The sequence below is a fragment of the Eretmochelys imbricata genome, chromosome 2, assembly GCF_965152235.1.
Source record: "Eretmochelys imbricata isolate rEreImb1 chromosome 2, rEreImb1.hap1, whole genome shotgun sequence".
Lineage (NCBI taxonomy): Eukaryota > Metazoa > Chordata > Testudines > Cheloniidae > Eretmochelys > Eretmochelys imbricata.
The window spans coordinates 202,777,842-202,797,239 of record NC_135573.1 but is presented as its reverse complement, the minus strand read 5'-3'; the positions used below and the strand labels follow the sequence as shown (position 1 = coordinate 202,797,239).

The 19,398-nt window shown below is 39.8% G+C and overlaps 1 protein-coding gene across 6 annotated transcripts in view; it reads right to left on the bottom strand.

Annotated features, from left to right (window-relative positions):
• SATB1 (SATB homeobox 1) overlaps positions 1-19,398 on the bottom strand; it is a 109,089-nt gene that overhangs the window by 25,059 nt on the left and 64,632 nt on the right. For all 6 annotated transcript variants that reach the window (XM_077811287.1, XM_077811286.1, XM_077811291.1 and 3 more), the window contains exon 9: positions 7,491-7,646. In XM_077811287.1, the coding sequence (XP_077667413.1) occupies positions 7,491-7,646 (156 nt within the window). The remainder of the gene's footprint in view (positions 1-7,490; positions 7,647-19,398) is intronic.

The following is a 19,398-nucleotide window of genomic DNA, read 5'->3' as shown; positions in this document are numbered from 1 at the left end:
GACTTTTTTCCTTTATCATGAAACCCTACTGAGATGGTTAAAATACTGTCAATTGACCTGATTGTCTGTAGTCAAATAAAATCAATTACTAAAAATGAGAACAGTAAAATTATGGACTATGCTAAACTATATTTCATCTGATACTTTGTTTTTTTCAATTGCAATAATTATGATGAACATTTCAGTGTCAGGAAACACTGCTCAATTTTTGGATAGGACTTTAGATCCTGCAAAATGTTGTCCACACATGACAATTTCTCTGTATACATCCACAGACCTAAATTCTAATTTTCAGACAAGGATTCCCTCCCCCCAGTACAGAGTCATTCAACTAGCCATTGTGCTTTGCTGCTGTTATTTTCATGCCAGTCTGAAAAAGGCTAATGGAGGGTTTTATCCTGTCAGGTGTGGCATGCCCTCAACTCCCACAGATCTCTGTGGATCTCTTGCAGGACCTGGCTATGAAGGTGTTAAAGATTAACTCAGGAATAATGTATGACAGGTGTGCAACCCATTCCTCTAGAGAAGCTCTTCTTAAATCTTGTACATAATGTTTTCTGAAATGGGTGTAGATACTTAAAATTGGTTCAGGCTAATGTATTTGGATATGCGGTGGGATAGCTATTTTATAACACTATTTAAAATGCTTATTGCCTCATCCACACTGGACAGAGTCTTTTCATCTTCTTTATTTGTTGAAGGTATTGAGTGGTCCTAAAGAGCTATGGGGTGGTTAATCTAGTCCTTGTACATCATATTGAAATGCTTTCCATTCTCACATTATACATTTTCTTTGACATGAAAAAAATCAGTGTTGTTTGGTTCATTTTATTTATAAAGCTTTTCTAGGGCAACCAGCACCGCAGTATCAGAGCGCCTCAAACATTAAGGAGTTTATCCCTGTGATGCGAGGACTATTATCCCCATTTTACAGATGGGAATCGAAGCACTGAATCATCAAATGACTTGCCCAAGGTCACAAAAACATCCTGTGCTACAGCCAGGAACAGAACCAAAAACCCAGTTTAAAAGATAGTCAAGTTATTGCCCCATTTTGCTATTGCCTGCAGTCTCTCCAGAATGTTTTTTTTAAAGACCAGTCATTTCATGAAGTGCTTACTCTTACTTCTAAGAGGAAAGGTAGTGAAAGTTAGAGAATATGGGCAGAGGTAAAGTCCTGGGGACGTTTAGTACTATCTTTTGCTTCTGCTGTCAAACATAGAAATTTCACTCTCCATGACTCCGTTTAGAAAGAACCCTACGACTTGCAATGTGATATTTTGTGAAAAACAAATTGACATTATCTGCCAAGTTTCACAGTTTCACTGAATGACACACGGTGTTATGGAGCAATTCTTCATCCCAGACAGAAGCCAATCACTCTTTCCCAGTTTGCACTTTTCCCCCTCCATTCCTGTTGACACCTGATCCTGTCCTGACTCTTGCAGCTCATGGAAAGACTACAACTGTCAGAGAAACCACACTGGGGCAGTCCAAAAAAGGAGACATGTTATAGAGGTGTTTAGAAGCAAAGATTTGAATGGAAACTTGAAATGAAGAAAGATGTAACAGTACATTTTATTTTTATCTAGTGTCTTTTATATGCAGTATCCCTACACACATCATCGAGAATACATTGTAAGCTTAAGAAAAAAAGTTCTTAAGCCAAGATTTAAAAACAGGAAATGGCAGTCACTCTGAAGGAGACAAAGAAGAGAATAAATTCCAGATAGATGGGATAGGATAATTAAAAGATCAAATCCCACTCTGGAGACTCATTGTCTGCCCAAATCAGAGACCAAGGTTTAGCTGGGCAGAATGTGAATGGTGAAGGGATGGTGTCTTTTAATATATACTCAAAGAGCCCCCTCCTCCCCTTGCTCCCATACTATAACAGGGATGTCTCCGGATAATAAAAGGTTACCTTCCTATTAGAAAGTATTTGTGTGGGGAAAAGAACAGATCAAACATATAGCATTTATAAAACTGCTGGTTAAAAAGATAAAAGTGAGATAACAAACATCAATGTTTCACTATAAATCACTAGGTTTACAACAACATTAAAATTTCCAGTAAAAGCAAGGTTTTATATATACCTGAACTCTAATGGCCTATTCTGAAAATATTTGTGTCAGGAAAAGCATGGTATTTCCATGCCAAAAGCAATTTTAGTGCCATTGTTTAGCATTCCCTTCCCAAATTAACTCTTTCCAAATCCATGTGACAAAACCTAAAATTCAGTGTCTATTTCTATTTTTACCCTATACCATGTTCTTTGTTATGCATAGGTTAAAAACTGAGGGAGCTCTGAGTTGTCAAACGGAAGAAGTTGGACACTTCTGAAGAAATGCCACAGCACAAAATAATAACATTAGCAGGCAAGAATAGAATTTATAGTGTGTCCTTAACCACTGATTCACCTCAACGCTTATGCATGCAAACCGATCAATTTCAAAGGGGCTAACTGCCTAACCAACTGGAATGACAAACATAGATGGACAGGAAATTAGGCAACACAGTATAACATACTGCAAAAGAAATTGGTCAAAATGATATCTGACTATATCTGATTTTCAGAAGTACATACAGTACTCTTACTTCCATTCCAAAATTAAATCTCTGAAATTAGAGCTCAACTCCCACCAATTTCAAGAGCAAGGTATTATTATTCAGTGGGAGCTTCTCAAAAGGAATGCCCAGAACCCTGCAGGATTGAGCCCACAAAACATTATCTCCCCCTTTATATTTAGTTCTTCCAGTAGTAAGGCATCAGATTTAGGAAGAACTAGGCAGACTAACAGCATTAAATTATGATATATTAGGCATTTACAGTAACTGAAAGCAATACTCAAAATAAAGTACTCATGTTACTCAGGTTTTCATAGTGTGTTTCCTGAATGCAAAAACCCCCTCTGAAAGTGAGCTGATTTTCACCAGACTGTTTTCCTCCCCATTTGACTTCAACATGTGCAGGTTACATCTTTTTAGGCAAGCCCATGTAACACCTCAAAATACAACAAACATCATGGAGGGCTATTAATGTCTCTTTGCTGGACATACAGCTTAAGTCTCAGAGTTCTCGAGGGGGTCTGTGTGGAATAAAATTAGATTTCAACATCTGCCACCATAAGAAAAAAATTCATCTCTGGCTGCCATATGAAAACATTGTAACCAACGAACAGTTACTGAACTATGTTACCTTAATGATTATTACCCAAATCAACATTTTTTGAAACAATGAAATTAAAATTGTGCTTTCATAATTATTTGAATCAGATTATTACAATTTTAATAAAATCTCAAAATGATTAAATCGGAAAAGTACTGTGTAGAGTGAAAATATATATGCAGAGGTTTCTTTTGTGTTTTGTTCTGACCTATTTTGGAACTGGTCTGTTTAAATTTTAGCAAACAACGTGGTTAACCTCGCAAAAAGAACACAAATAGGCATATATCGTGTGTTCAAAATGTTTCTTATATTTGCATAGTGTTTTCTAAAGCTCTGCTTTTAGATCAGATATTATTGGGTAGTCTACTTAAAGTTTAGCCAGTCCAAACAATATAAAAAATTAACAGTTTTTGACTTTGAAATGATATGCTTTTTTCAGTTGGTTACAATTCAAAGAAATACAGGAAAGTTGCTATGACAGTTACAAAATTCTAAACCATTTAGATCCTCAGTATAAATGCACTGAATTTTTTTTTAAAATAGTGTACATTTTTAATCTAATATTCACTGTTTAGATAATGCATTGATGGGTGCTAGAGAAAATTCTAAGATAAATAGAAGATATTGAAGTAAAACCTCAAAAATAAGAAAAAAGACAGACAACCCTCTCTACCTCCCTCCCAAATGTCTGATCATTTAATCTTACAAGCCAGATCGACCCATTTCTTCCAGGAGGCTTATGGACAGTCAAAAAAAAAATCACCACCAAAATATCACGGTTAAGAAATGAATATCACTCCCCTAAGCAACAGCAATGATATCACTATTATCACTCTAATCTCTCCCCCGCTCCCTTACTTTCTTGCCTTAGTTTGTATTGTAAATTCTGCTGAACTGGGATTCAGTCTTCATCTGTTTTGTAAACTGGCAGGCCCATGTATGGTCCTATATTTCCAGATTCCCTAATACAATACTCTAGATATTCAGTTTTTACTTTAACCCTGCCTAAATATAGACTTCCTTAGTTTCTCTTTTAATAGGCACTTTGTTCTCCAGTGCTCTATTCAGCAGAAATATATCTGCAGTCTTCTAGGCCATGCAAGCCCCACAGCCTTGTGGATACCTGCTACTCAACAACCTAAGCTCATGAGGAGAAAAATTAGCTTGTTGCAAAAGGTCTCTCCACTAAAGATTTATCTTTACCTTTTTGTGGAACTGCTTGGAGAAGGAGAGGTCATGTAAATGAGATCCTCACCCCATGTACTGAGCGTCCCTATCTTACACAGTGAAGTTACTCCAGCTTGTGTACAGCATCAAGAGGTCAGAGAAAAGAACAAGTTCTGACCTTTGGGCATTTATCATCCCCCAAATGAACAAATATGTAATTTGCAAGAAGGATGGGAGAAGGAAAGAGTGTTCCTGCCCAATCCAGTCCACTGGAGAGTGATGGTTAAGTGGTATCCTGCCCTAGCTCTAAAGAAAAGAATGGAACCCAATATTCTTGGTGATGCTGGAGCAATGGAGCTCCAGTCACTTTTTGCTTACAGATGAGGGAGGATTTCGGTCTCAATAAATCCCTCTCCTTTGCGTAGTGGTCAAGCTTCATAATACAACTATAAGCTTAAAAGCTGCAGGCTTGATAACACATTTTAATGGAGTTATGTGTAACAGGATGACTAACAGTCAACCACCTATGGAAGACCCACCTTTCAAGCTTCCTCAGTGCATCTCTGGATATTATTGCCATGATCCAATGTTTTACCATATTGGCAGTCCAGCTAGATAGAGCCTGTGACTCTGTCGCTGGAAGGGAATTATCTTGAGAGGCTGTTTTATATCTAAATTAACTTTATGCAGTCTGAAACAGGTGGGAAGTAACCTCCACAGTGGAAGGGGAAGAAGGTCAGGGCCACTATCTCTGGTATATTTTGTACAAGTCAATTTTAAAGTAATACAAATAAAAATAATACTGACTTTTTTGGTATCTACTGTTATTTCCTCTGGCCATCTGTGCATTTTTAAAAGCAAACATTGGAAGGGCTATCCTTCCTGAGTAGTTTGGAATATACAGATTTAAGCAAAAATACATGTAAATGTGAAAAGGTAAAAAAAACAAAAACAAACAAACACACACACACCACACGGACTTGTATAGGAGAATCACACCATAATTCTGCTTATAATGCCAAAGAAGGCAGAGAGGTGAACAAAATGGACATTTCTCTTTAACACATAGTTTTGACATGTAAATAAAGACATCTGAAGAAGCACACAGGTTTGAAGCTGCTGTAACATTCTATCATAATTAGAAACGTTTCAAGAGCCCTGTAATTTCCAATAAAAAATTACAGTTATTTCCGATATACCAGCCATGATTCATGACAGAATTTTACATTCCATGGGAGATTATAGTGGCCTGATGTATGACATACTGAGTACAGTGCTAACATAAACAATTCAATTTAATGTTTAAACAGCACTTGGTGTTTAGAATCCCACAATAAAAGAAATATTATTGTAGAAATTATCACTTTGACAGTGATTTGAAGGGTAGGCAGGCATCTATCTATCTATCTATTTATTTATTTTTTTTTTTACAGTCCACAGCTTGAGTTTAATCATTTTGATATAACATTTCCAAAATATCCCTTGAAGTAATTCTTTACAACATATAACTTAGAAAAGAACATCCATTCTCTACAATGAAATGGAACAAGTCCAAAAGGCAAATATTTCCAAAGTCAAAGTTTAAAAATTCTGAAAGGAAAAAACACTGAAGGTCCACATAAACATTCATAAACCTGATCACATTTTATCAGCAGCTTAATGGGCACTGAAAGACAGCAACTTTCTCTCAGAACCAGTTTTGGGCAGCTAAGAGAATACTTAATAATTTAGCAGACTTAAATACATTGGCAACCAGTGGTGCCTCTATTTCTTCTGTCAATGTTTTTTCCAGTGTTGGTGTTAATACGGTCTTCTTCTTTCCCATTTTACGTCTGACCGCCCTGAACTCTACTTGAGACTTGAGCACATTCTCACTTGAGTCTTGCTTTTGAGCACATTAATGAGCTTTCTTAAGACAAGTTACTTAGAATCATCATGCAGCAATCGTCTGAGACAAACATACTGACAAGAGTATCTTATTCGCTGGTCTTCCTTCCGTTGCATAAAAGTAACAGTTCTCTTGCACTAAACTTGATATTTTATTCAATTTTTAAGAGCTTGTTATAAAAACACCTAATAGCAGAGGGTTAAAATTGAACACACATTTTTGTGTGTGTAAGTACTGTGTTTCATGAAGGTTATAATTTATGTCTATCCAGGATTAATTTACATGGCTAGATATGTTACCCTTATTTCTTTTAAATTTGTAAATAATATTTCATAAAATAATTTGCCTTTTAGTTTGGACTTGTGGACTTCTGAAGCTCTAGGGTGACCATATGTCCCATTTTGGGTCAGGACAGTCTCTTTTTTAAGCCTTGTCCCGGCCATCCCGACTTTTTTTCCGCAAAAGTTGGCAAGAGCAAACTGGACAAATGCCCACTTTTGTCAAAAAAGGTGGGGTGTGGAAGAACATAAGGGGGAGGGCGCAAGTGGAGATGCCAGCCCCGTGCAGGGGGACAGGCAGGGCTCAGGGGAGCAGCGACGCCAGCCCCGGATGGGGAAGGGAGGCCAGGCTCAGGTCAGTGGTGCGGGTCAGCCCTATGCAGAGAGAGGGGCTCAGGCAAGCAGCTCGGGCCAGCCACATTCGGTGTCCCGTTTTCTCTTTGGGAAATATGGTCACCCTATTGTTTTGCTATTTTTGCATAACAAGCAAAACAAATGTATCTACATCCATACAGCTCCATTGTGTTCCTATTTCCTCAAAGCTCACTTCTGAAACTTCTCTAGCTGATCCAATAGCTGCACTAACCACCCCCACAAAATCAAAACATCAAACTCTCTAGTTAAAACACCTGTTATTGCCAAAACTAGTCACCTGATCAACACTGCAGCAGTATAGCGCATAGAGCATTTACTCATTCATGGTGACTATGAATTTAAGAAGTTGACAATTTTGGCCCTCCAGGATCTAACCTTTGGGCAGACAACAAACCTATCTTACTGTTAGGGACAACGTCTTCGTCTTCTTTTTTCAATTCTGGCAAACAAAAGGTATCCTTTAGTTACCTTAGGACTCGGCAATAAATGTAAGTAGCTGTACTACTACATGTTGCTAACCCAACAAATAATTTAATTCATATAGAAAACCAATCACAAAGACTGTAAAAATCATATATAAAATGTAAGTTGTTGATAACTGGTGAGTCCCTACCTGGCTTTTGGTTGCTGCAACCTTTGCAAATAGTGCTTGAGACACTTTAGCTCTCTTCATTTCCTGCTGAATCTCATCATATATGGAAGCATTAATGTTCATGGTATTATTTTCTGGTTTTCCATTCCTCTCCGTTGCAACAGTAGCTGTTTTTACCTAGAAAATATTTTATGAGATTGTCATTTTTCATTATGAATGAGTGACTTTTCTCCTCAAGTAGTATCTCTCTCCCTTGTATGCTTTTACTCAGTCCTACTCAGATTTCCTTTCATGATTCTCTTTCTTTTCAACCTTTCAGTATTTTAACATTATGAATTATCCATGGTTCAGGAAAATGGGCATTAAGAAAATCCTGCACACTGGTACAGGTGAACGTACCCAAACTAAAATGGTCAGTCAGCTGACCACTATAAATTACATCAAACAAGTTAGGTGGAAACAGCCTCACAGAAACTTTTAAATCCTGAAATGAGTCTTTTCCCCACCCCCAAACAATTAAAGTAAAAATTATAACTGCAGTGTAAAAGGATTACCAATGAAATCAAAATGCAGACAGATATATCTTGATTGGTGACCAGTACAGTCAGTTGCATCATACAAATGTAATACAGTTGTCACTTTAGATTTAATCTTTTTATGTTTTTTCTTATGTTTATTTTTGTATCTTCTATGAAAAATCAGTTTACAACGCTGCACATTGAAATTCTCTACTCATCCATGAAATGGGAATAGGGAGGGCCTTCTCTAACTACCATAATGGCTAGTTATTTGTACTTTACTTATGTACACCTAAACTGTTTTTCACACCACACCACATCACACCCCATCAAGGATACAGCACAGTGTGCACCACCCCTCCGCAGAACAGGCAATGGCACTTCTCACCTGCAGATGTTTGGAGAAATGTGGGGGAAATCTGGCCTCGCTACCTCAGGACAGCCTAGTTCCCTGAAGAGGTATGATGGTAATGCTTTTCTCCCCGTTGGCAGCCATAGCATAATGGGGTCACGAGCATTCAACTGAGGCCCTGAACCTGCCAGGTGATACATGCAGGCAAGGTGGACCTTTAGACCCCATAAAATCCCACTGAGGGTCAACGTAGCCACAAGGGGTCTGCTCAGATGAATCAACTTGCAGGGTCAGGACCAGAGTCTATATTATCTTGGGCTTTAAATTCCCCAAGGATGTGAAGGGAGATGATGATAGCATGATGAATAACTATAGCTCTAACCCCACTTTGCATGAGCTCTAAACTGCAGAGCCCCAAAAGGATGAGTCAAAGGGTTGGGGTAAGAGGGGGAATGCAATTTAGGTAACCCCCTTGCCCTCTGAACAAAAAAAGGACCAATTTTGTGGGTGATCCATACTATACACCTTCCAGAATAGTCTGAGTATGTTCAAATATGGTCCATAAATTAAGAGTGCACATCAGCGCCGAGAATATGCCTATGCGGCTTCTCAGCAGCAGTGCAGGTATGCACACATTAGTTGCAACAAGAGATGCCATTGCTAAACATCATGAGCCTTCATAACAGAAAAGCATGAATGTGGTTGTATTTGCCTTCTACTGTGAGGCATGAGTGCCTCCCAGTATGAACAGTGTCTGATATTAGTATGGATGCACAACTGAAAAAAAAAATGCTAAAAATGCAACTACCCCCCAGCCCTTTACAGTATATTGTGCACATTTTTATCACTAGAATTTAACTTGCACCTACAGGGTGACAGACTGAGATGCTAAGTGAGACACCAAGCTTGTGCTGACCTCACGTACAGTGATGATTTTCACCTATTGACTTTAAAGCAACTGCTGATCAGGCTGTGCTAATAACTGCTAAGAAAAACACTTGAGATGCCTGGGCAATGGGCAGCATAAGCAGTAGCATTAACATTTATGCCTCATACTGCAGCATGAGAAAACCCATACCTTGTTCTCCCTGGGAGACATTCCCACTGAACTCGAACTGGGCAGAAAGAGTATAGGTATGTTCTGAGTAGCATGCAGCAAAGTTATGTGCGCACTATGGACTCTCTAACCTTTATAATTTTGAAATGTACTGAAAGGTTATCTACAACTGTGAGCATGTTAAATGCATTATTGTAAGCAGCTGTCAAACTCATGCAAAAATCAGACTGAACTTTGAGACGAGAAAGCTAAAAGTGGACGGCTTTGTAGTCTAAGCATCTACACTGAAATACTGGGATTCCCTGGGACCATCAGTTCAAATCTTATCAAGGTTGTCATCATACTTCTGAGGCATGCAAAAATTCATGGGAGCGGTTGTGGAACAAAATAAAGAAGTCCTGCCTACTCTGCACGGTCATTAACGCTTCCATGACAGGTTTTTGTACGAGGACCAATTTGCCTCTGTGGCCTTGATCACAATTTCCACTGTTCTGCAGCGTGCTGGCTGGCTGCCACTCTAAAGGTGGCTACATAGTGCATTGGTGCTTTAGGATATTACCGCAGACACTACTCAATCAGTGCAGCGTACTGCCATAAAAGAACCCTCAGCAAAATCTGAGGGAAATATAGGATGTAGAGGGATACATGAATTAGTAAGGGTAAATGCTTAATACTACAGTGACAGGAGCTACTGAAAACCCTAATGCTAACAGATAGACTGTGCCTATCTTTATGTTGGTGCAGCACAATACTGACTATGGGCCTGATCCAAAGCCCACTGAAGTCCACGGAAAGACTTCTGTTGACTCCAGTGGACTTTATTCTCTATTATTCAGCACTTGATCCACTAACAGCTAAGTAAAATATTGTATGAGCCCAAATTAATGTTCGGAGAAAGCAAACACGACACTTCTGGGTATAAAATGATCGATCTTTGGGGCTGGAGGGAAATTTTATCCCACAACAACCCTCACCCCTCCAAACCTGCATAATGAGTCAAGTGCAAAAAATGTTCCCCTGGCTCCTTAACAATTTCTCATGAAACATCAGATGTAGACTATGGCTGGATTAGATGGACCACTGGTTTGTCGAATACTAAGTAACACTGCCAATTAACCTTCTGGAAGATATTCATTTAGAAAAATTATTTCATAATGTATATAGCAACCTTCTAGTTTACTCTTGAAGTGTGACATTCTATAAATCTATTCAGAAGAGAAAGGTTTCATTAAATTCAGCTCTTTTTTGAGATAAGCTTTTGTGCTGGAGTTGGACCTGAACTCAAGGCACAAACATTTTCATTCTGGGGGGGAAAATGTGATGTGTTGGGGAAGGGGAAGAGCATCTCCTTTGGAATAAGCTTTTATAAATTAACCACAACTTCCACTTAAAAAAAAAAAAATCAAGATCAATTTAATGTCGCTAAATATCAGCTAATCATTTTAAAATGGTAACCAAATTATGCTTACACTTGAGGGTGAAAAATATTTTACCACAATGTTTAATATCACAAGACTATTCTCCTTCTCCCCCCACATTAGTCATTTCAAAAATATTTGGAAAAAAACTTCATCCTTCCCAACTAGTCTGCCCAGATAGATATCTCATCACATGAGATTGATTACAGTCATGAGAAGTTCTGGAATCATTCACTTTTCCCAAACAAAGCACAAGGTGTTGATGGAGTAACCACTCTGAACAGGTTTTCACAAATTATGAAGTCTTTCCCCCCCCTCCCCCTCTTAGGCAAAAATCGAAACAAAAATCTTTTATGACACATTCTCATAAGTACTGTTTTAGCTTAGGGAGAAAACCCTTCTTTAATCCTGGTTTAGCTTTTAATATTACATCGTACATTAAAATTCATGAAGTAGTTCATTCCAGGCAAAACAAACTACTTTTCAGGTCTGCTCTGGAAATAGCACAGGAGGTATAATAAATGCAGTTGCTTTCAGAACTGCTTTTATCAGGACAAGGTTTACTACATCATTATTATAGTGGCGCCTGGAAGCAGAGCCCTAGTTAAGTGTCAGTGTTCCCATTAATTCTCTTCCATGGTGGTTTTCGTAGGGGTAGAGGGTTTCCTTTAATATTTTGTTCATTTTGATTTTAAGAAAAATGAAACTTGGCACAAAGATTATCAATGTAAATCAGATAATTTTTTATTTAAAGATGGGCCAAAAAGTGTAAGTTTCACCAGTCGTTAAATGTGGCCTGATTTTTTTCTGGCATGCTTAGCACCCACAGGATGCACTGAAGTTAATGGAAGTAGAAAATATCCCGTGCCCCCTGAAATGCAGGTCCAGCTTTCTCTAAACCAGAAAACCTGAGTCCTGTTCAGCCTTTCAAGTTTAAAGAGTGGGCTCAGAAAGACAAGGTGGGTGAGGTAATATCTTTTATTGGACCACCTTCTGCTGGTGGAAGAGACAAGCTTTAGAGCCTCACAGAGCTCTTCTTCAGGTCTGGAGAAGGAAACCAGAGTGTTCAAGGTAAGTACGAAGTGGGACAGATTAAGTGTAAAACAACAGATGGCTAGTAGGTAGCAGGGGGTGTCACAAGTTGCTGTAATGGACCATAAACCCAGTGTCCCTGTTAAGTCCATGGTTTTTAGTGTGTAGTAGAGTTGTGAATTTAAGTTCTTAGGCTGGTCTTTTGAAGGCCCTGCAGGTTTTCCTTAAGGACAAGTTCTGTGAGAGGTCAGAGATTGACTGATCACTTCGTGAAAAGTGTTCGTTAACCTGTTTTAGTCTTTTTTGTGTGAGTTCATTAAAGAGCATAGTGATTGTCTGGTTTCACCCCATAGGGCTTGTCTTCACTGGCAATTAACAGCGCTGCAACTTTCTCGCTCAGCGGGTGACAAAACACCCCCCCCAAGCGCAGCAAGTTGCAGCGCTGTAAAGTGCTAGTGTAAACAATGCCTCAGCGCTGGGAGCTACGCCCCTCATGGAGGTAGTCTTTTTAAAGTTGTGAGAGCTCTCTTCCAGCGCTGTGCCGCGGCCACACAAGGCACGTTAAAGTGCTGTCGCGGTTGCCAGTGTAGACTAGTCCATAGTGGTTATTGGGGCATTTGATGCAAGCCTGGGAACTTAAATTCACAACTTGGTTGGACACTAAACACCATGGATTTAACAGAGACACTGGTTTTATGGCCCATTGCAACAACTTGTAACACACCCTTCTGCCTACTAACTCTCCATTCTCTTACCACTGCAGAGGTGTTAACTGCCCACTTCTTTTTAAATTGTCTCCTACAACGTGTGAACCCCTTATGCTTAATCTGTCCCATCTTGTATTTAGTTTGAACACAGTTTTCCTTCTCCAGACATGAAGAGCTCTGTGAATCTGGAAAGCTTGCCTCTTTCAACAAGAGAAGTTGTTCCATTAAAAAAAATTACCTCATCAACTGTGTCTCTCTCATATCCTGAGACCAAAACAGCTACAACAATATTACAAACAAGAGTGGCCTTAGATTTTTGGTGCTCAAAAATGCTGGCCTTGTAGATTATACTTTGTCCTTGATCTGTACACCCTCAGTTTCACATATGCTGATGGGAGGGCAGTGTCTGACCAAAAAGGATCCCACCTGATTGACTGGAGGTTTTTCAGGCTCCCTTCTGCAATAGAGATTATTCAGTTTTGAGAGAGAAGTACCCACTCCCTAATGACTGCAGAGTGGCTCAAACAAACATTCTGCAAAAGAAAACCTGCAGCTCAGAACAGCCAGGCATATAGACACATCACAGTCAGCTGGGGTAGAAACTTATAGGGACTCTGGCATGAAATTATCATGCTCCCACTCTCTCAGGCTGGCTCCCATTTGGAAGCCAGCCTGTAAGAGGTAACAAAAAGGTCCTGAATCCTAGAGATCATTCTTTTAGGGGCACTAGGGAACAGGAATGAGGCAGCCACTCAAGATGCTCCAGTCCAGGGAAGGAACATGCCCCTACACACCATGACACTGATCAGGATGGAGAGTTCCACCCCAGCAAATCAGCAGCGAATGAAGTAAATCTACTGAAAATAATTAACAATGGCTGTTTCTTGCCACCCTTCCATGCCCCCATTTCCTGGCAACTTATTTCTTATTAGATGCTTATCCCTTAGGCTTGGATTAGAACTGCCCACCCCCCACATCTGAGATGGTGCAGGGTTGTTTCTTCCACTGCTACTTTACAGCATTGCAACTGTCTCGCTCAGGGGTGTGAAAAAACACCCCCCTGAGCGCTGCAAGTTTCAGCACTTTGCCCAATGGGGTTGCACTCTCAGTAGGGCTTACTAGGTGACACTGTTATAGGAGAATATTAATTAATATCACCACCTGTATGAGCACAAGGTTCAACTTGCCACATCCTGGGGTGGAAGAACTCTCCAGTGCAAGCTCATACATGTGGTTTGCCTCCTTTGTTTCAGTCAGTCTACATGGCAGATAGCATCTGTAGCTTAAGACCTAGGTAATCTGCACGAGTCTGATGTTGAGTATTGGGAGATTTATCGATTGGAGGAGGAAGAGCAGGGGTAAGGGGCAGAAGAGCGCCTTACAGGTTTTCAAGGAAGAGGTGGAAACAATCCAGATACATTAGCTCAGTAGTAACTAGTGAGCATGCTGTTTGAGTGAGAAACTCAGCACAGCTCTTCCTAGCTCAGGGTTTGAACTTGGTCAGCTGTTGCATTACCATTAGAACATCAGGGTCCCGACTGGATTTTTGCATGCAATTTTGTGCACGATTCACACACCCAATGAGGCTGGCCACTAATGTTTAAGTCTGCTCTACTGTCTGCCTGCCAGTTGGCAACACAAGAGATCCTTTTCAGGATGTTTATTTTCACATCCGTCCCAAACAGATAAACTTTCAATTGCAAAATAAGCCTTCCTGTGTGGCATATTAGATCCCAATTTCATGGTTTCATATCTTAATTGTTTCAAATCTTACTGGTCTTAAAATTTAGTATCAAAATATGTTTGCTGTTGTGTAAGTATGTTGTCATGCTAAATGGTCTCTTTTGTCTTTAAACAATAATCCAAGACATCCATTGCTGAATGAGCAAAATATTAATTTTCTCATTGTATAGTGAACTTTGTTTTGCTAGACTATAACTTCTTATAAATATGCAATAGGTAGGATGTTATTAACTTCAGTGGGTTTTATTTAGTGACAAATAAAAACTAGACAAAAATTCTTCTGATGATAAATATTGAGGCCACTGCTATGATCCATCTAATAGAGGCATCATAATTCAAGCATTTACACTACTATGAACTATTTCCCCTACAATTTATAGGATTTATACTATTTTCCAGTGTAACTAACAAAGAGGAAATATATGTACTGATTATTTAGGACTTTTCATTTTTGAATTTAGGATTCAGGACATTCCCATATGGCTATGTATACTTACAGATGGGCAAACTGAGGCAGAGAATGGAAGTTACCCAAGAGGGAGTCAGTAGCAGCCAAAATCATAACTCAGACATTTCTGTCTTAATCACTAGACTATGTGTGTGTCTCAGGTAAAATCCTAGCATATTTTGCAGTACAACAAACAAAAATACTGCATTTAGGAAACAGTCTTCTTATCAGTTTTACAGGACACAAATATTAATCTGGGGGAGCCGCCTTACATTTATTTTTATTTTTTTTAAACTGTGTGCTACTTCTACTTTGAACTGGCTGTTTTTAAATGGACTTTTTTTTCCAGTAGGAATCAATGATGCACATCATGCTAGTATACTCAGTAACTAACTAAGCAAAGATAGATACTGAATATGGTTATAAGAATAACTTGGTCATTAATAGTACATGGTGTCTTCACAGAACCATATCTATTAACTTTCTGAAAGATAAAAAAATGCAAAAGAACGGCTTTAGAATACATTAGGTTGCTTATGTAGTTTAAATCAGAAAGCAAATTCAGAGTTAAGGCTGACCCTTTCTTTGACTCAACATTCTGCCTGTCAGTATTGCACTGAACCTGATTTCTTAGATCACCAAATGGTCCAAGACCACGGGAGACAGTGTGGCATGACCTTGGTATAAGGGGATAAGTTAAGAAGGAAGAGCCTGCCTTAACTGTTAATTAATTGGCTTCTGGGGGCAGGCAGGACTATTAAACCAAACTCAGATGTTATTTTAACAGTTATCTGTATTTAACTATTCTTCCACTAAAACATTACTATATAAATAGTGACCCTCATCCTTTATCTTTAATGGTATCTATAGGGGCCTTCACAGACTAAACTTCATTAATGACAACAAAAATAAACTATATGCACAGTCTGTTTTGTTCCGGTACAGAAATTTTCCCTTTTTCATGCAATGCATTACAGCAGATCAGAAGCTACCTCCGTTCCATCCTTTTCTACAAATAATTTGTTATTAATCAGGATTTTTAGTATTCATTAGCTAAAGTTTTTACAAAAATATTCTTCATTAAGTGTACTATATTCAAAATGCGTACAGCACACAGCAATCAGTTGTGTATGATCCTGATCAGTATTGTTACCCTTCAACAGTCATTTACTCAAACAGAATTCCCAGGACCCAAAGCCCTATTCAATACAATTATTTTGGTTTATGTATACAGCATAATGTTTCCCACAGATGCTTGTACAGTAGTGCACATTTTTGTGTGTGTGACTATTCTAGCAGTGGTACAACTTTGAGCCAGAGCAACACAAAACCTTTCAGCAGAGATGCAATATTTTGTAATAATCTTTCAACAAAGACAGTTTTTCTTTTGCAGAGAAACCAGCACATTCCTATGGCCCAATCCTGTACTCCCCAAAACTACCATCAATTCCGTTCGACAGTTGCTGAGAATTCAAAATTAGGTCTCTGTTGCCTAGTCTGACAGACCCTCACATGAGGAGTACTTATTTGAGCAGGTGTTCCCACTGGATTTCAGAGAAGTGAATAGCAGTTTTACTTGACTGAGGGTTGAGTAAAGACTTATGGATGTTGCCCTAGGGCCCCAATCTTTCAAAAAGATCCATGGAGGAAAGACACTTATGTCTACCTGGGAGTCACTGAAGGGACTCCATGTGGACATAAAGGTTAAGAGTGGTACAAATCACTGGAAAACTAGAAAAAATGTAAAAATGTTGATGTGAAGAGAAAATTTCAGGAATGTTTTAAGGAAATTTCCCCCCATTTTTTCAGCGACTTGAACCGATCTCAGTAAGGACATCTGATCAGGTTCTTAATGAGGCAACACTACCTGCTCAGTGGTAGCACAGGAACCATGGGTCTGCTCCTGCTCCCACTGAAGTCAGTAGGACCAGGAGCGGACCCTAAATCGTTATAGTACCTATTTAAGCTGTTACATTTAATGCAGACCAATAATTACAAAAGAAATAGACAGCTGCAGCAGCACAGGAGCCAGCGAACAGAGCTGTAAACAGGGGAGTTTGAGTGGAAGTTCTGTTGGAGGAGAAGGACTTAAGTGAGAAGTCTATGACTGATACAGAGGCAGCAGTGGTAGCGACCCAAGCACTGGAAGACACAGTGAAGAGGACTGGATGTGGAAGCTGCGGCATGTACATGATCCTGGAGGGGGTACCTGAAAAGAGTTTTGTCTGCATGAAGTGCTGCCTGATAGAGCTGATTGAAGAAAAGATCCAAGGACTGGAGATGCAGGTGGAAACTCTGGTTGAGTTTAGAAGGGGGTTCAAGCAGATGATGGAGCAAAGACATGAGGAGGCTGAAGGAAAAAGTTCAGATTTGCAGATGGAAGCAGGGCCAAAGAACTCTAAGAGGATACTGCTGGGGGAGGAAAGTGGACATGTGACTAAGAGAACTAGGCAGAGGAAAAGATGGGCTAGTGAAGGAGAAACAGAGCTCAGGAACAGGTTTTCGGAGTTGGAAAATGAAGAAGGGTCACTGAAAGTGAGAGGACAAGGAAGAAGAAAAAAGAGCAGCTAATCCTCTAGGAAGAGGGGAAGAGTCAACGGAGATAACACCACCAAATGTGAGCCCCCGGAGGATACGGGATGGGTTGAAGAGGATTGCAAGGGACAATAGGAATCAAGAGGACTTGCAGCCAGAGGGAACAGGGGATAGACCAGAGAATTGCACCATCACCAGGTCTACGTGATTGGGGACTCCTTACTGAGAAGGATAGACAGGCCTGTAACCAGAGCTGATCCAGAGAACAGAAGGGTGTGCTGTCTGCCGGGTGCTAAGATACGGGATATGGACCTGAGGCTAAAGAGTATCCTAACAGGAGCAGGAGAGAATCCGTCAATTATCCTTCACCTGGGAACAAATGATATGGCTAGATTCTTGCTGGAACATATCAAGGGACACTATGCCAGGCTGGGGAAGATGCTTAAGGAAATCAAGGCTCAGGTGATCTTCAGTGGGATTCTGGTCCTAGAGAAGGGCAAGAAAGGTGTGACAAGATTATGATGATCAACAGATGGCTCAGGCAGTGGTGCTAAAGGAGGGCTTTGGAATGTATGGCCACTGGGAAGCACTCATGGACAGAGGACTGTTCTTCTCGGGACGGACTTCACCTGAGTAGGGAGGGAAATAGACTTCTAGGATGGAGGCTGGCACAACTGATCCAGAGAGCTTTAAATTAGGAATTTGGGGGAGATGATTGGGAGATGTCCAGGTAATCTCCACGCTGGATTTTAACATTGAGAGGGAAGAAAACCAAGAAAGAAAAGATACAGCCGTAGGTAGTAGAATGGACATAAGGAGGAAGGGTAGTGTACATACCAATCTAATAGGTGATACTGGCGGTAGAATGTCTGTGCCTAATCGGGTAAAGAATGTGAGAGAAGTCAAACGGCAAAAATTAAGATGTTTGTACACTAATGCGAGGAGCCTAGGTAACAAAATGGAGGAACTTGAGCTATTGGTGCCGGAAGTGAAACCAGATATTATAGGGATAACAGAAACATGGTGGAATAGTAGTCATGACTGAAGTACAGGTATTGAAGGGTATGTGCTGTTTAGGAAAGACAGAAATAAAGGCAAAGGTGGTGGAGTAGCATTGTATATCAATGATGAGGTAGACTGTAAAGAAATAATAAGTGATGGAATGGATAAGACAGAGTCTGTCTGGGCAAAAATCACATTGGGGAAGAAAGCCACTAGAGCCTGTCCTGGGATACTGCTTGGGGTGTACTATAGACTGCCGCTATCAGATTTGGGTAAGCATAGAGACCTCTTTAATGTTTTCAATGAAGTAAATACTAATGGGAACTGCGTGATCATGGTAGACTAACTTCCCAGATATAGACTGGAGGACAAGTGCTAGTAATAATAACAGGGCTCAGATTTTCCTGGATGCGATAGCTGATGGGTTCCTTCACCAAGTAGTTGCTGAACCAACAAGAGGGGATGCCATTTTAGATTTGGTTTTGGTGAGTAGTGAGGACCTCATAGAAGAAATGGTTGTAAGGGGCAACCTTGGTTCGAGCAATCATGAGCTAATTCAGTTCAAACTAAATGGAATGATAAACAAAAATAGATCTGTGACTAGGGTTTTTGAAATCAAAAACCCTAAACTTTAAAACATTAAGAAAATTAGTTAGGGTAGTGGATTGGACTGAAGAACTTGTGGATCTAAAGGCGGAGGAGGCTTGGAATTACTTCAAGTCAAGGTTGCAGAACCTATCAGAAGCCTGCATCCCAAGAAAGGGTAAAAAAACCTCACAGGCAGGGGTTGTAGACCAAGCTGGATGAGCAAGCATCTCAGAGAGGTGATTAAGAAAAAGCAGAAAGCCTACAAGGAGTGGAAGATGGGAGGGATCAGCAAGGAAAGCTACCTTATTGAGATCAGAACATGTACAGATAAAGTGAGAAAGGCCAAAAGCCATGAAGAGTTGGACCTTGCAAAGGGAATTAAAACCAATAGTAAAAGGTTCTATAGCCATATAAATAGGAAGAAAACAAAGAAAGAAGAAGTGGGACAGCTAAACACTGACGATGGAGTGGAGGTTAAGGATAATCTAGGCAAGGGCCAATATCTAAACAAATACTTTGCCTCAGTCTT